The sequence below is a fragment of the Muscardinus avellanarius genome, assembly GCF_963383645.1.
Source record: "Muscardinus avellanarius genome assembly, chromosome: 10".
Lineage (NCBI taxonomy): Eukaryota > Metazoa > Chordata > Mammalia > Rodentia > Gliridae > Muscardinus > Muscardinus avellanarius.
Window position 1 is genome coordinate 113,393,586 of NC_137796.1, and position 17,412 is coordinate 113,410,997.

General features: G+C 57.2%; 1 protein-coding gene across 1 annotated transcript; it reads left to right on the forward strand.

Moving 5' to 3' along the window:
- Nucleotides 1–8,470: 8,470 nt before the first annotated feature.
- Nucleotides 8,471–17,084, forward strand: PGAP6 (post-GPI attachment to proteins 6; the record flags this gene model as incomplete). The annotated part of the gene is made up of 13 exons (XM_080704357.1): nucleotides 8,471–8,588; nucleotides 11,379–11,556; nucleotides 11,641–11,848; nucleotides 11,985–12,112; nucleotides 12,299–12,567; nucleotides 12,662–12,978; nucleotides 13,999–14,089; nucleotides 14,170–14,293; nucleotides 14,589–14,725; nucleotides 15,126–15,304; nucleotides 15,390–15,536; nucleotides 16,341–16,457; nucleotides 16,788–17,084. The coding sequence occupies 13 exons, from the start codon at nucleotides 8,471–8,473 to the stop codon at nucleotides 17,082–17,084; spliced, it is 2,310 nt and encodes a 769-aa protein (XP_080560483.1).
- Between the last annotated feature and the right edge of the window lie 328 nt (nucleotides 17,085–17,412).

The following is a 17,412-nucleotide window of genomic DNA, read 5'->3' on the forward strand; positions in this document are numbered from 1 at the left end:
TCCTGTCTCAGCCTCCCAAATGCTGGGATTACAAGCGTGTGCCATCCTCCTGTCTCAGCCTCCCTCAGCCTCCCACATCCTGGGAAATTTAGCAGGACCCTACCTCAAAATAAAAATGAAAAGGGCTGGTCATATAGCTCCAAGGTAGAACACTTGCCTAGCATGCACAAAGCCCTAGGTTCAGTCCCCAGCTTCACGGAAAAAGAAAGAAAGAAAGAGAGAAAGAAGGAAAGAGAAGGGAAAGAAAGAAGCTTCCAAAAGCTTAGAGACATGCTTAATTTTCTTTTTTTTTTTTCTTCTTTGCGACACTGGGGATGGAACCCAGGGGTATTCTACCTCCCTAGCCCCATATTTTTATTCTTTATTTTGAAACAGGGTCTCACTGAGTTGCAAAGGGCTTCACCAAGTAGCTGAGGCTGTCCTCAAACCATAATCTTCCTGTCTCAGCCTCCCAAATGCTGGGATTACAAGTGTGTGCCACCAAACCCACCTGGCTTTTATTTTGTATTTTTTATGGTACTGGGAATTAACCCCAGAGACATTTTACCTCTGAGCTATACCCCCAGACCTATTTTTTATTTTTATTTTGAAATAGGGTCTCCCTAGGTTTATGATCATCTCAACTACTTGCTAAGATTGTCCTTGAACCAGTGACCCTCTGTCTCAGCCTCCCGAGTACTGGGATTACAGGCATGCGCCACCACGCCCAGCCAGAGACACCCTTAAAATCAAAAGGCTGCAGTGCTTCCTCTGGTTATTTGGGTCAAATTGAACTTTGGGGATTTTTGTTTGTTTGTTAAAAGTTTTTGAAATCTGTATCAAAGCACACAGCAATGCTCTTTGTGGCAGGCTGAGGCGCTGACGGGGAAAGCTGGCTCCCCCTCCTGCAGCAGCTCCCAGGGGCCGGCCGGGGTTGGCTATGGTCCACCGTGGGGCCCAGGCCCCGAGCGAGAGACCGACAGAGGGACTGTCAGAGAGGACCGTGCTTTGCCTGGAAAGAGGGTCTGTTATACACTGTGTGATTCAGCAGCTTGAACTTTCTACATAGCTCCAGAATACCACAGACTTATCTAGAAGTTGCATACGCATTCAGAACATATCTATAATTTATTCACTCAGCACCTGGCAGAGCTCCCAGGGTCTTGTGACTACAAACAGCTCTACAGCTAACATTTCTGTATATTTGTGCTTAAGTTTCCATTCCTTTTCTGTGTTTGTGGTACTGGGGATTGAATATTGAACCCAGAGGTATTCTACCTCTGAGATACACCCCAATCTTATTTTTTGTGTGTGTGGTACTGGGGATTGAATGCAGAAGCATTCTACCTTTTAGCTATATCCCCACCCTGATTTTCTTATTTGGAAATAGGTCTCGCTAGGTTGATGAGAATCTCACTACTTACTGAGGCTGTCCTCACACATGTGATCCTGTCTCAGCCTCCCAAGCACAGGGATTACAGGTGAGCACCACCACCACTCAGACTTTTGTTACATTTTACTTACACCTGACTTTCATTACATTTTGTTATTATTATTATTTTTTACTAGAGATGGAATCCAGGAACATTCTACCTCCAAGCCATACTCCCAGCAGTATAACCTGCAATCCTGTCTCAGCCTCCCAAGTACTGGGATTACAAGAATGTGTTACCACACCCAGCGTTTGGAGGCTGAGACAGGAGGATCGGGGTTCGCAGCCAGCCAGTGCTGCAAAAAAATTTAATTAATTAATTAATTAATTAATTAGTTTGCGGGTCTAGGAATGGAACACAGGGGCATTCTACCTCCGAGCTACACCCCTGCCTATTTTTTATTCTTTATTTTTGAAACAGGGTCTCACTGAGTTGCAGAGGGCCTCACTAAGTAGCTGAGGCTGTCTGCGAACCATGATCCTCCTGTCTCAGCCTCCCGAATGCTGGGATCTCAAGCATGGGCCACCAAACCCGGTTTTCTTTTTTTCTTTTTTTTTTTTTCGTGGTACTGGGGTTCCTGGAAGCCCTTCTACCTCCGGGCTACACTCCCAGATCTATTTTTCATACTTTTTTATTTGGAAACAGGATCTCCTAAGCCAGCGCGCGCAGCTGGCTTCGAACCTGCGCGACCCTCCTGTCTCCGCCTCCCAAGCGCGGGGATTACAAGCATGTGCCACCACGCCCGGCCTACACACCCGGTTTTCTGCCTGCATTTTTTATTTTTATTTATTTTATTTTATTTTATTTTTGTGGTACTGGGGGTGGAACCCTTCTACCTCCGGGTTACACTCCCAGACCTATTTTATATTTTATTTGAAAACAGGGTCTCTTAAGCCAGCGAGGCTGGCTTCGAACCTACGCCATCCTCCTTGTCTCCGCCTCTCAAGCGCGGGGATTACAAGCGTGCACCACCACGCCCGGCCATTTTTTATTTTGAAACAGGGTCTCATATTGATAAGTTGCTGAAGCTGTCCTCAGACCTGTGCTTCTCCTGTCTCAGCCTCACAAGTACTGAGATTACAGGCATGTGCCACCATGACTGGCTACGTTTTGTTTTTTGGTGTTACTCATGATTGAACCCAGGGGTATTCTACTTATGAGCTATATCTACAGCCCTTTTTTTTTTGGTGGGGGGGGGTACTAAGGCTTAAACTCTGGGGAGGGGCATTCTACCTCCAAACTGTACTCACATCCCTATTTTATTTTATTATTATTTTTTGTGGTACTGGAGGTAAACTCAAGAGCTTTCTACCTCCGGAATATACTCCCAGACCTATTTTATATTTTTTTATTTATTTATTTATTTATTTATTTATTTATTTATTTATTTATTTTGGTGGTACCCAGGGGCTTTCTACCTCCAAGCTATACTCCCAGACCTATTTTATATTTTATTTGGAAACAGGGTCTCACCAAGTTGCTGAGAGCCTAAGTAGCTGAGGCTGGCTTTGAACCTGTGCGATCCTCCTGTCTCAGCCTCCCAAGTGCAAGGATTACAAGCGTGTGCCACCACGCCCAGCCTTATATTTTATTTGAAAACAGAATCTCACTAAGTTGCTGAGAGCCTCACGAAGTAGCTGAGGCTGGCTTTGAACTTGCAGGATCCTCCTGTCTCAGCCTCCAAATACTGGGATTACAAGCGTACACCTCCATACCTGGCTCCTATTTTTATTGATATTATTATTTTGTGTGTGTGTATGTGTGTGGTATAGGATGAAACCTAGGAGTATTACACCTTTGAGTACAACTCTAGTCCTATTTTCTTCCTCCTCCTCCTCCTCCTCCTCCTCCTTCTTCTTCGTCTTCTTCTTCTTCTTCTGGTACTGGGGATTAAACCCAGGGGCATTCTACTTCTGAGGTACACCCCCAGCCCTATTTTATTTTTATTTTTATTTATTTATTTTTTGTTTTTTTATTTTATTTTTTTAATTTTAATTTTTTTATTGGTGCATTATATTCATACAACTTATTGGGGCAAAAAACTTGTGTGTACAAACATGTACTCATCGCTGATTTAACCCCTACCCAGTTTACACCCCATTCCCTCCCCGTCCCTCCCTCCCTTGCTTGGCTTAGTGATTGACTTCGATATGTTTAAGTACATTGTGTGTTTTAGAGATTTTCCTCTTCCCCCCTCCTTTCTCCTCCTTTAGGTTGCCTTGTTTGCTCCTCTAGGATTTCCTCTTTCAAGAGTTCCTCCTATGACCCGTTTCTCCCTAGCTCTCACATATTAGGGAAAGCATCTGATTTCTTATTTTTTGTGACTGACTAATCTCATTTAGCATAATGTCCTCCAGTTCCATCCATTTCCCTGAACATGATGTAATTGAGTTTTTTTTGAGGGCTGAGTAAAATTCCATTGTGTACATATCCCACAGTTTTGTAATCCATTCATCTGTTGATGGACATCTTGGCTGGTTCCATAGTTTGGCTATGGTGAATTGTGCAGCTATGAACATAGATACACATGCATTAGTTTAGTAGTTTGGTTTCTTTTCTTTTGGGTAGATACCCAACAGTGGTATTGCTGGATCAAATGGTCCTATTATATATATATATATATTTAAAAAATTTTTTCAGTACTAGGGATGGAACCCAGGGGCATTCTACCTCTTAGCTACATCCCCATCCCTACTTTTTATTCTTTTTTTTTTTTTTTTTTTTTTGTGGTACTGGGGTTCCTGGAAGCCCTTCTACCTCCGGGCTACACTCCCAGACCTATTTTTACATTTTTATTTGGAAACGGGGTCTCCTAAGCCAGCACGCGGCTGGCTTCAAACCTGCGCGATCCTCCCGTCTCTGCCTCAAGCATGCGCCACCATGCCTGGCTTATTCTTTATTTTGAAACAGAGTTTCACTGTATTGCAGAGGGCCTCACTAAGTAGCTGAGGCTGTCTGTGAACCCCAATTCTCCTGTCTCAGCCTCCAAAATGCTGGGATTACAAGCATGTGCAACCACATCTGGCTTATTCTTTATTTTGAAATGGGGTTTCACTAAATTGCAGAGGGTCTCACTAAGTAGCTGAGGCTGTCGGGGACCCACAATCCCGTGATGGCTCACACTTGTAATCCCAGCATTCGGGAGGCTGAGACAGGAGGATTGCAGTTCATAGACAGCCTCAACTACTACTTAGGCCCTTTGCAACTCAGTGAGCCCCTGTTTAAAAAAAAAAAAAAAAGAATAAAAAATAGGGCTGGGGGTGTAACTTGTAGGTAGAATGCTCCAGGGTTCCATCCTCAGTACCCCCCCCCAAATAAAAGAAAAGAAAGAGAAAAGAAAAGAAACAGGGTTTCACTAAGTTTGTAGCTGAAGTTAGCTGCGAACCCATCTAAGCCTCCCAAGTTCTGGGATTACAGGTGTGCACTAAAATGCCTGGCTTATTTTTTATGTTGAAAAACAGGGGCTAACGAGGTGCTGAGGGCCTCGCTGAATTGCTTTGAACTTGTGATCCTCCCGTTTCAGTCTCTTTAGCCCAATATTTTTGTGTGTGTATTTGATATTGGGGATTGAATAATGCTACCTCTGAGCAACACCCCCAGCCCTAATTTTTATTCTTTATTTTGAAACAGGGTCTCACTGAGTTGCAAAAGGCCTCACTAAGTAGCTGAGGCTGTCCTCAAACCATGATCCTCCTGTCTCAGCTTCCCGAATGCTGGGATTACAAGCTGCACCACCATGTCTGCTTTTTTCTTTTTAAACAGGATCTTGCTAAATTAGCACTTGCTCCTCTTACATTTAAGTTGCCACTTTCACTTCCAAAGGGTCCTTTGGGCTTGCCTTTCTGCCTGCAGAGAGCTGGGGCCTGCAGCATGGCAGGGTGCGGCTGCTCTTTGCGTAGTGCTTCCTGTTGCGGAGTCCTGGACTCTGCGCCCATCCCCAAGCTCTCCAGCCCTCAAATGCGCACTGGAGGGGAGATTTGCTGCCCAATTCCTACAAGGGGAGGTGGGGGACTTGAGGCCCAGAAACCCACACAGTCACACCACTCAGCGGAGCACTCTGGAGTGGGTACGGCTGAGGGGGCTCCAAGCCCAGCACAGGCAGCACAGGCAGCATCCCCTACTTTATTTTATTTGGCACTGGAGATTGAACCCAGAGGCATTTTACTTCTGAGCTACATCCTCAGCCAAAGTTTTTATTTCTTATTTGGAAACAGGGTCTCTCTCACTAGGTTGCTGAGAGCCTACGTTGTTGAGGCTTACTTCACACCTGTAATCTTTCTGTCTCGCTCTTCCAAATACTGGGATTACAAGTGTGTGCCACCATGCCCAGCCGAGCATCCCCTATTGACCACAACTGCTGTCCCCACAGGACTCTGGGTCACTTTAGTGGGTGTGGTATGGCACACTAAAATCACAGCTCAGCAGGAGAGATCCAGAATTGGATCTCTGTCTCTTTAAACTGAGAACTGCCTGGGAGCCCCTTGCAGCCAGGGCTGAGGAGGACCCACCCCGGATTCCTGGAGAACAAAGAATCGGTAAACTCCGCACCCAGGGCTTCCTTCCGGGCCGGCCAACCCCCTCCACCTGCCCTTCTCTGGCCTTCAGTGGCCTTGGGATTGCAGTCAGCCCTCCCCGCCTCCTACCAAATTCAAAGTTCCAAAGGTACAAACAGGTGCAGCTCCCTTCCCCAAGGTCACCAGTATAGCCTGCTGCCGGACCCTTCCAGAGACACTCCAAGCCTGAAACACACAGTGAATGTATCTTTTCCTTTTTCTACAAAAATGGTAGCTTTCAAGCCGGCTGTGGTGGCGCACGCTTGTAATCCCCGCGCTTGGGAGGTCGCGCAGGTTCGAAGCCAGCCCTGCTGGTTTAAGAGACCCTGTTTCAAAAAAAAAAAAAAAAAAGTATAAAATAGATCTGGGAGTGTGGCCCAGAGGTAGAAGAGCTTCCAGGAACCCCAGTACCACCAAAACAAAAAAACAAAACAAACAAACAAAAATGGTAGCTTTCTGAAGATATTGGTTTTTCTGTTTTTGTACTGGGAATTGAACCCAGGTACCTTCTACCTCCAAGCTACATTTTCAGCCCTGTGAGTGTTGTGTGTGTTTAGGACTGGGGAATGAACCCAGAGACATTCTACTTCTGAGCTACTCTCCCAGCAGTACTTATTTGTGGGTCTGGGGATGGAACCCAGGGGCATTCGACCTCGGAGCTATACCCCCTGCCCTATTTTTTATTCTTTATTTTGAAACTGGGTCTAAATTGCAGAGGGCCTCACTAATAGCTGAGGCTGTCCATGAACCAGGATCCTCGGGTCTCAGCCTCCTGAATGCTGGGATTACAAGCGTGTGCCACCATGCCGGGCTTATTTACTTATTTGTTTATTTATTTATGTCACACTGGGGGTGGAGCCCAGGAGCTTTCTACTTCTGGCTACACTCCCAGATCTATTTTATTTTATTTTTGCGGTACTGGGGGTGGAACCCAGGAACATGCTACCTCCAAACTACACCCCCAGCCCTGATTTTTTATTTTTTATTTTGAAACGGTTGTAAAGGGCCTTGCTAGGTAGCTGAGGCTGTTTCAGCTTTCCAAGTACTGGGATTGCAAGTGTGTGCCATTACACCCGGATCTTATTTATTTTTTATTTTGAAACAAAGTCTCAAAGTTGGGAAGGTCCTTGCTAAATTGCTGACGCCGTCCTCAAATCTATTATCCTCCTGTCTCAGCTTTCCAGATTTCTTAATTTGGGGCCTCTATGGGGTTTTCTACCGTGAGGAGTGAATCCCACTTGCCCAGCGAATCGCCACCTTCATCAAGTTACTGTAACTCCCCTAGGCGCAAGGAGGCGTCCCACGGAAGCGTTTCCCTCGCCCTCTCAGCGGAGCCTCGGGAAGGATTTCTGGCCTCGCATCTCCTGCGCCTTCCACTGCCGCAGGGCCGGATTCTGGGTTCCGAGCGACTCCCGGTCCTCCATACGTGTCCCGCGGGGCCCTCCCGGGCTCCTTTCCTCCCTTGGGTTCTCCCCCGCCTCGGCCTCTGCCCCCGCGGGGTCCCGGGTGCCCTGGCCCCTCTCTGTCCACCGCGCGTCCCCCGCCTCGGCCTCTGCCCCCGCGGGGTCCCGGGTGCCCTGGCCCCTCTGTCCACCGCGGGAGCCCCGGGTCCCCTGGCCCCTCTGTCCACCGCGCGTCCCCCGCCCTCTGCCCCCGCGGGGTCCCGGGTGCCCTGGCCCCTCTGTCCACCGCGGGGGTCCCGGGTCCCCTGGCCCCTCTGTCCACCGCGGGGTCCCGGGTCCCCTGGCCCCTCTGTCCACCGCGCGTCCCCCGCCTCGGCCTCTGCCCCCGCGGGGGTCCCGGGTGCCCTGGCCCCTCTGTCCACCGCGGGGTCCCGGGTGCCCTGGCCCCTCTGCCCCCGCGGGGTCCCGGGTGCCCTGGCCCCTCTGTCCACCGCGGGGGTCCCGGGTGCCCTGGCCCCTCTGTCCACCGCGCGTCCCCCGCCTCGGCCTCTGCCCCCGCGGGGGTCCCGGGTGCCCTGTCCCCTCTGTCCACCGCAGGAGCCCCGGGTGCCCTGGCCCCTCTGTCCACCGCGGGGTCCCGGGTCCCCTGGCCCCTCTGTCCACCGCGGGAGCCCCGGGTGCCCTGGCCCCTCTGTCCACCGCGGGAGCCCCGGGTGCCCTGGCCCCTCTGTCCACCGCGCGTCCCCCGCCTCGGCCTCTGCCCCCGCGGGGGTCCCGGGTGCCCTGGCCCCTCTGTCCACCGCGCGTCCCCCGCCCTCTGCCCCCGCGGGGTCCCGGGTGCCCTGTCCACCGCGCGCCCCCGGCCCCGGCCGCCCGCGCCTTCCCCCGGGCGCCGCCCCTCCCTCCCTCCCCCTCCCTCTCCCCCTCCCCCTCCCCCGCCCCCCGAGGGCGGGGCCTGCAGGCGGAAGTGCCCGGGGCGCGGGCGGCGGGCGCGGGCCATGGGAGCCGCGGGCCGGGACTGCGGCGCGGGCCGCGGAGGCGGCGGCGGCCGGGGCGGGCGGCGCGGGGCGCGGGCCGGGTAGCGCGGGCGGAGCGCGGAGCCATGGGCCGCGCCGGGAGCGGGGGCGCGGCGCGGGCGGCGCTGGCGGGGCTGCGGCTGCTGCTGCCGCTGCTGCTGGCTCGGGCGCCGCGGGCCGCCGCGGGCGAGCGCGCGAGCAGAGGTGAGGGCCGGCGCCATGGGGCGGGGGCGCGGGCGGGGCGATTGTGACGGCGCACCTGTGCGCTCACCGGCGTCGGGCGGGGCCGGCGGGCGGGGCGGGGGGCGGCGCGATCCCAGGCCCCGTGGGGTCTGATGGGGGTAGGGGGAGAAAGTGGCTCGGACTCTGGTGCAGGCCGGGGCTCCTCATCTCCGCACCCCCAGTTCCTAACCCCAGTAGGCTCACTCCACGCAGCCTTGCTTCTTTCCTTTTTTTTTTTTTTTTTGGTGACCCTGGGAATGGAGCCCAGCAGCATCTTAACTCCGAGCTACACCTACAGCCCCCTTTTTAAAGAGATTCTTTTTCTGGGGAGTACTGGGATTGAAGCCAGGGGGGCATTCTATGTCTGAGCTATACATCCCCAGCCCTTTTTGTTTTTTATTTGGAAACAGGGTCTCACTAAGTTGCTGAGGCTGGCCTTGAACTATGATCCTCCCATCTCAGCCTCCCCAGTACTGGTATTACAAGTGTGTGCCACAACACCTGGGGATAGAGGCAGCACTTCTTGGAAGCTGTTCTCCCAGCTGTCCCAAGAAAGCTGTCTCCCACACAGATCTGGGGAAGGGGTACCCCCTGGTGGGAAACTTGAGTGCCTCATTTGCACCTCTGTTCCCCGAAGTTCCCCTCCTTGCCTGAGGTCCAGCAAGGTGGTTCTGCTTAGGGGAAGAACCAGGTGCAGTCAGGTCCTGTGGGCGTAACTCCCTAGAGGCCACAGGTCCTTGCCTGCTGCTGGGAGGGCCCACTGTGCCCCTGAGCAGTCAGCGGCCCACCCAGTGTCCCCCAGACCCTCCACTTCCCAAGGCCTGGCCCTTTGCCTGAAGTGTCGCTCCTCTGAGCTCCTGTTTCTTTTGAGGGCCGTGCCTTCTGGTTTCCGAGCTTGGCACAGCTTGAAATGAAAGGCGGTTTCCCCTGAGGAGCCTGCTCCTGATTAAATTACTCCTTGGACACCGCTACCCTGTTTTTCCCTGTTTCTCCATCCCTGGGCTCAGGCCTGGGTGAGGGTCTCTGGCAGGTGGTGTGTGTATGTGTAGCATCAGCTTGGGCATGTGAGGGCCTGGTGGTCTAGATCAGCCCCTCACCCCCCTGGGCCTGCTGAGGGTCAGGCAGCTCCACGACCCTGGCTCCAGGGCTCTAGGGCACCTGTCCTGGGTCGGAGTGTGTAGGCCAGGGTACCCTCACTCAGGTTCTCAGGGCAGCCTCTGGGACTTTCCCCCAAACCTGTGCCCATGGGGGGCTATGCGGGGGTGGCTGTGGCTGGCCCTCCCACCCCTCCTGATGTCACATGGGCTCAGCCCATCCTGCTAGCTGCCAGGTTGGTGCACCAAGATAACTGTGTGGGTGTGCTGGTCAGGGAAGCTGCTGCAGGGCCTGAGGGAGGCCTGGAGGGGCCGTGTGGCCTTGGGAGTTAGAGACCCGGCTTTAGGCCACCTTGAGCGGGTCTCTTATCTCTGTGTACCTATTGAAACATCACAGCGGCCAGTGGTCTGGTCCAGGTGTCCTCTGGGGCTGGCATTCTGGGGCCAGAGGGGCCTGAGGGCCTTGCTCCTGTCGCACCTGCTGGGTGCTCTTCCCTGCCTGCCTGGCCCTCGGGCTGGGTGTGGGCTGCTGACTGCTTCTCCTCATCCCACAGTCCTGGGGAGGGGCAGCTCTGCCCCAGCTCTCATTCTACCCACGTTTTATCACCACTCGAGGCCCCGTGGCAGTGGGAGCTAGTGGCTGCAAACATCAAAAGAGCTTTGAGTTCACTCTGGGGGCCTGCCCAGCCCATGTCAGACTCCTCCGTCCAGCTGCCGTCTTTCCTCCAGGTGTCTCCCTCCCATCTCCGGGGAGGCCTGGGCAGCCGCTCTCTCAGTGGGACAGAGGGCGGCTTCTGGGTGGGGAGCACTTAGCTCAGAGTGAGGCCAGGCTGTCGCTTCTTCCGGAAGCACTGTGCTACTCATTAACCTCGGGAGGAGGGGCACCATCCATCTTGGCCTCCCAACAAGGACGCTGGGGCCTCGACTGGGGCCGGGACGCCCATGGCCACACAGCACAAGGCCTGACTGGCACTGGGACTGAGGTGGAGCCGAGAGCCACTGCCGGCCCGGTTGTGTGGGGCCCTAGTCTGGGGGCGATTCTGTCCCTGCATCCCCACACGTGGGTGTGTGCTCCAGGGCAGCTAGAGCCCTCAGCCATTTGGAACGTGGAAACCACCTGTCCTTTGGTCCCTGCAGTTGGCCAGGCTTCTGGTCTAAGGTCCCAGATCAGGGTCACTATGGCAGGGATCTGTGTCCTGAGGCAGCCGCTTCTGGAGAGAGCCTCACCTGTACCGTGGGAGGCTCAAGGAGGGTGTCCTCCTGTCTAGTGCCCAGGGCAGACATTAGGAAGGGCGGCTTCTCCTGCCTGGCCAGTCCCTATGCCCTTCAGCCTGGGCCTGGTGGCCTGGATGCTGTGGCCCTGGCGGGAGTTCCTTTAAGGTGGGTGCTGGGGCCAGGCAGCTCCGCTTGGAAGCTGCTGCAGTGAGAGAGGCTCGGGGTCCTAGTGGCCAGGCCTGCTGCTCCGGAGGGAAGCAGAGGAAGGGCCGCCTGAGGGGAGCTCCAGGGCCAGAGGGAAGCAGGGACCTCTGCCGGGGTCCAGGTTGGCCTGCCAGGGGCTCCAGGTCGACTTCAGGACTCCCGAGTCTGTTCCTGCTGGGGCCAGGGTGGAGCCCAGACGACCGACCGTGGGGCCCTCGGGAGGGGAGGGGCCAGCGGTGCTGAGCGCCTTCTCCCACAGGGATGGGGCTGGTGTCAGAGCACTTCTCCCAGGCTCCGCAGAAGCTGTCCTTCTACAGCTGGTACGGCAGCACCAGGCTCTTCCACTTCCGTGTGCCCCCAGACACGGTGCTGCTGCGCTGGCTGCTGCATGCATCCTGGGGCAACGGCGCCACCTGCCCGGAGGAGGAGATCACTATGTAGGTGTCCAGCCTCCCACCGCGGTGCTCCGCCTGGCCGAGGCGACCCGACCCTCCCTGACCCTGGCCTGCCCTCACCTCCAGGCACTTCCGCTATGGGGCCCCTCCGGTCATCAACCCGCTGGGCACCAGCTTCCCCAAGGACACCTTGGTGCCGCCCTCATTCCACATCCGGGTGCTGCTGAGCACCTTGCTGCTGGGCAACACCTCTGTGAATGTCTCCCACCCAGCCCCTGGGGACTGGTTTGTGGCTGCCCACCTGCCCCCCTCATCCCAGAAGATCGAAGTGAAGGTGAGAGGGGCTGGGGCAGGACCCTGGTGCGCGATGGCCTGGTGCCGCCTCCTTGGGCTTGGCCTTGCTCTGCGCTTGGCCCCCACGCCTGCTCTGCCCTGCATCCCAGCAACCCCCGTGCCTCGTTCTCCCCCAGGGCTTTGTTCCTACATGTGCCTACGTCTTTCAGCCTGACATGCTGGTCATGCGGGTGGTCGAGGTCTCCATCCTAGAGCCTGGCGTGCCCCTTCGGCAGAATCTCTTCTCCCACCCCAGCTACCTCAAGTGAGTAGGGCCTGGGTGAAACCTGGGTCCGTCTTGGAGCCCCAGCCTTTGGGTTGGGACTGGGTGGGGCCACTGTCCCTGCCATGGGGGTGCAGTTGGGGCCCTGGGTTGTGGGGTCCTGCCAGGAGGCGGGGCCCGATTCCCCACTGCGCGGAGCCTCAGCGAGGCTGCACCCTTTTGCTGCAGGATCTTTGTCCCCGAATACACCCAGGAGCTTCAGCTGGAGCTGCAGGGCTGCACGTCGAGCAGGAACTCAGGCTGCCCTGTGCGGTTCACGGTGGGCTCGGCCACCCTTCCCAGCAACTTCCAGAAGGTGCTGACCTGCGCAGGTCCCACCCTGCCCTGCCGTCTGCTGCTGCCATCCCCACCCTGGGGCCGGTGGCTGCAAGTGACCGCTGAGAGCCTGGCAGAGCCCCAGGTGTCAGTGGCCTTCGTTGCTGACGCGGTCCTCACAGGTGGGCTATGGGGAGGCAGGGGTGCGTGGGGAGGCTCTGCCCGGTCCCTCCACCTCAGGCTTTCTTCCATCTGAGCGCCCTGTCCCCTTGACAGCCTGCAGGCCGTGGACTGTGAATTTCCATCACTTCATGGGAAGCAGTCCAAACCAGAGCTACCACACCTCCACCAGCCCAGCGTCCCCAGGCCCCACGCCCCAGGACCTGGGTTGGAGCAGCGGGGGCCGTGGCCCCTTCTGCTTCTTGAGCTACCCGGTCATGAGGGATGATGTGGATGCCATGTCTGTGCGCTTCCAGCCCATGGACAGGGCCTCGGTGCTGGTGCGTTCAGACGTGCCCTCTGTGATGCGGCTGGGCCTCAACACCGGCATGGACAGTGGGGGTTCCCTTACCATCACCCTGAGGGCCAACAAGGTACCATCCTGGCAGCCCGTGGGGCCAACTGCAGGTGGCTTGTGGCCCAGGCACGGGGTTACCTGCCTAGGCCTTTGTGCGCCGACTTAGGTATGGAGGGGGGTGACCACTCAGCCAGCAGAGTGACCCCAGCTCCATGGCTGCCTCAGGGGTCTATCTGAGCAGGGGACCTCCCCCCAGGGCAGCCCTCTCCCTGTCCACAGGTCCCAGGGCTACACCTGAGGAAACGGGCCGTGGAGTGGCTAGGATCACAGCTTGAGGCAGGTGTCCAGGACAGAAGGGCTTGGAGGGAGCCCTGGACCAGCAGGAGCCTCAAGGAAAAGCTCCTAAGCCCCTGGGTGGTGGCACACACCTGTAACCCCAGTACCTGGCAGGCGGAGATGGGAACATCACAGGCTGGAGGCCTGTGTGTGGCAACTTGGCAAGACCTTGTTTCAAAAAAAAAAAAAAAATCAGAGCCAGGCATGGTGGCACACGTTTGTAATTCCAGCATTCGGGAGGCTGAGACAGGAGGATCATGGTTCGCGGACAGCCTCAGCTGCTTAGTGAGGCCCTCTGCAACTTAGTGAGACCCTGTTTCAAAATAAAGAGTTAAAAATAGGGCAGGAGGTGTAGCTCGGAGGTTGAATGCCCCTGGGTTCCATCCCCAGACCCGCAAAAAAAAAAAAAAAAAAAAAAAAAAATCAGGCTGGGGGTTGCAGCTCAGAGGTAGAATGCTCCTGGGTTCAGTCCCCAGTTCTGCAAAAAAGAAAGGAAGAAAGACACCCAAGTATTTGCAGGCATGCTTGAGGTCCTGAGTTCAATGCCCAGCACTGAAGGAGGGATGGGGAGAGAGAGAGAGACAGAAGGAGGGAAGGAGGGAGGGGAGGGTGAGGGAGGGGGGGAGAGGAAACGGAGAGGAGAGGAGAGGAGAGGAGAGGAGAGGAGAGGAGAGGAGAGGAGAGGCCCAGCTGAGCTGGAAGGTGAGAGGCACAGTTGGGCCGGGTCTCGTGGAGACAGCCTGCCCTGCTTCCCTTCCAGACGGCGGTCACCAATGGCACCTTGGTGGTGGGCTGCATGAATGCTGCCTCACCCTTCCTCAGCTTCAACACCTCACTCAGCTGTACCACAGGTACGGGGTGCCGGGAGCACCTGGCAGGGTGACACCGCCGGCCCTCTGGCCCCTCTGACCGGCCTTCCCGCTCCACGCAGCCTTCTTCCAGGGCTACCCCTTGTCTCTGAGCACCTCGTCTCACACAGCCAACCTCACCATCCCCTACCCAGAATCAGACAACTGGTACCTCTCCCTGCAGCTTCTGTGCCCTGAGAGTCCTAGGTAAGTCAGCTGGTACTGAGGCGAGGGCTACCGGCTGGCTCAGAGGCTGCCGCTGCATCAGGACCATGGACGGGGCTGCCTGCCTCCAGTGGGAGGGACCCTGCCTGCGGCTAGTAGCAGGCTCAGTGCCTTCTGTGTTAGAAGGGAGTCCTCTCCTCTCTGCTCAGCCCTCCCACAGCTGCCCGGGCAGGGGTGAGGGGGACTTCTTTGGGGCTGTTGGGGTCTGGGGGCTTGGTGGTGGGCTCTTGGGAGCCCTGTGGTAGCTGCAGCCAGCCTTCCGGGCCCTCCCTTGCAGACACTGTGAGCGGGCTGTGGTCCACGTGGAGACCACCTTGTACCTGGCGCCCTGTTTGGATGACTGTGGACCCTATGGCCAGTGCCTCCTGCTGCGCAGATATGGCTACCTGTATGCGGGCTGCAGCTGCAAGGCAGGTAAGGGCTTGGGCCCTGCACACCTTGGTGACCTAGCCCGGCACCTCCCCTGCGGAAGCCCCACCTGCAGAGAGCACCTGGGGGCAGGTGCCTCCTCCCAGGCCCCCTGTGAAGTCCCTGGGCAGGAACAGCGGGGTGTCTCTCGGGGTGGTCCTGCCTGCTGGCTTTGGCCCTTGCTCTCTGCTGTTCACACCTGTCCATACCTGCCCACTCCCGTTTCCCCCTGCCCATGCCTGTTTTTGCCTGTCTGCGCTTGTCCCCACGTCCCCATACCTGTCCCTACCTGCCTATACCTGCCCTGCATGCACCCGCCCAGCCGGCCCCTGGGTGAAGAAGGGCCCCTGACATTCAGAAGTCTCCCTGCCTGGAGCCTCAGCCCCAAGGGGTTGCATGCCCCCAGGCTGGCGTGGGTGGAGCTGCACCGACAACAGCACAGCCCAGACCGAGGCCCAGCAGAGGGTGGCTGCTCTGCTGCTGACCCTCAGCAACCTCATGTTCCTGGTCCCCATCACGGTGTCTGTGCGCCGCGCCCTCCTGGTGGAGGCCTCAGTCTACTTCTACACCATGTTCTTCTCCACGGTAGGCCGGCCCGCCCCGCCCCTTTGGGGACCCGGAGGTGGGGCGACCTGGGCTGATGCTCAGTGTCCCCCCTCCCCGCTGGCAGTTCTACCATGCTTGTGACCAGCCAGGGGAGGCAGTGCTGTGCATTCTCAACTACGACACTCTGCAGTACTGCGACTTCCTGGGCTCCGGGGCGTCCGCCTGGGTCACCATCCTCTGCATGGCCCGGCTGAAGACAGTCTTGAAGCATGTGAGTGGCCGCTGAGACCAGGCCCTCTGCAGCATCCGTGAGGCCGAGAGGGCGCTGGGCCTGGAGCTCATGATACTACCAACCATCCTGAGAAGCAGCCGTGGGCAGCTGTGAAGGGGCAGTGCGGTCATTCAAGGACACAGGAGGGAAGGCCACAGGCGGTGGCAAGGCTCCATCGCCCCTCTCCACAGCCTGCTCAGACAGGAGCCACTCCAGATGCTTAGCCGTGCCCCTGGTCCTGGTGCCCGGGGCACTTGGAGGGTTTTCTGGGTCTGCTCTTGGAACTGCAGGCCAGGCATTGTCCAAGGGCATTCCTGGGGAGCCCCGTGGTCAGGGCATGGGCGTTGAGATAGGAACGTTCCAGAGTGTGGGGTCTAACTGGGCAGGGTTTGGGGCCATGGACCTGTAGGTTGTGGACAGAGGTGTGTGATGGAGACAGGAGTGGGAGTCCCCCCAGGAACCATCTGGGAAGAAATAGGCCATGCTGATGTAAAACCTCAGAAATGCAGGGGAACAGGGACAGGCAGATGTGTGGGCGCAGAGCCGCCGCGTGTGGCTGTACAGCTGGTGTCCTGCCCCGGGGAGGGGCTTCACCTCCTCGCCCCCAGAGGGCTTGCCCGGCTGAGCAGTGCCGCAGATGTGCCCAGCCACTTCCTTCCCACAGCAGCTCAAGGAGGGAGGCAGAGGTGCAGAGGTAGTGGGGGTGGCGGCGGCCCAGTGACGTGGGCCTGGCCACCTGCTCCTGTCGGCCTGGCTCCGGTCTGAGCCTCCCGTGACCCTGCAGTCTTGCTGTGTCTTGTCCAGGTCCTGTTCCTCCTGGGCACACTAGTACTCGCCATGTCCTTGCAGCTGGACCGCAGAGGCATGTGGAATATGATGGGGCCCTGCCTCTTTGCCTTCGTGATTATGACCTTCATGTGGGTAAGGAGCCGGAGCAGGCGGGGCCTCCCACCCACACTCTGGAGGAGGAGGAGTACGGGCCCCTCCTCTGGCCACACTCCCCAGCCACCCGGTCCATGGCCCGATGCCCCTCGGCTGTCGAAGGCTGCTGGTGCACCTGTAGAGGCCCCACATGGCTGTGGGCGCAGGGCCTGAACCTGAGGACCAGTGGCCATGTGTCTGGACCCTCTAAGCACCCCGGCCTCACAGTTCTGCTCCGGCCTGGGCGAGCCCTCCGGCCGCTGGCCCTGGGCTCCTGGGAGCTGCGGCTCCCCTGGCCTGCGCCAACACTTGTGCGGCTCTTTGCTCCAGGTGTGCCGCTGTAGGCGCCGGCGCCGGTGCTACCCCAGCTCCTGGCAGCGCTGGGCCTTCTTCCTCCTGCCCGGCATCTCCATGGCCTCCATGGGCATTGCCATCTACACCTTCATGATGACCAACGACAACTATTACTACACCCACAGCATCTGGCACATACTGCTGGCCGGGAGTGCGGCCTTCCTGCTGCCGCCGCGGGAGGAGCAGGCTGAGCCCTGGGCCTGCTTGCAGAAGTTCCCCTGCCACTATCAGATCTGCAAGAATGATCGGGACGAGCTGTACACCGTGACATAATGAGGCCAGCCCGGGGACACCTGCGGCTCTGATCTCTTCGGCCAGAACCGAGGGGGAGGAGTCCGGTCCAGCCTGAGCAGATTGGTTCCAACTGAATAAAATTGCCCTGAGACCCTTTGCTCCCTCCTCCAGAGGAGAGGTCTGCCCCTCCCCTGCCAGGCCAGCGAGTCTGTTGCTGATGGCCCCTGCAGGTCTCAGCTGCTTCTGCCTTGGCCCTGGAGACCCGGATGCCACACGTGGGGCAGGCCCCGTGCTCTGCTGGGATAACTAGAGATGTGGAGATGATTCCCTGCTGCCCGTACCCCTGTGAGGCTGAGACTGAGCCCCC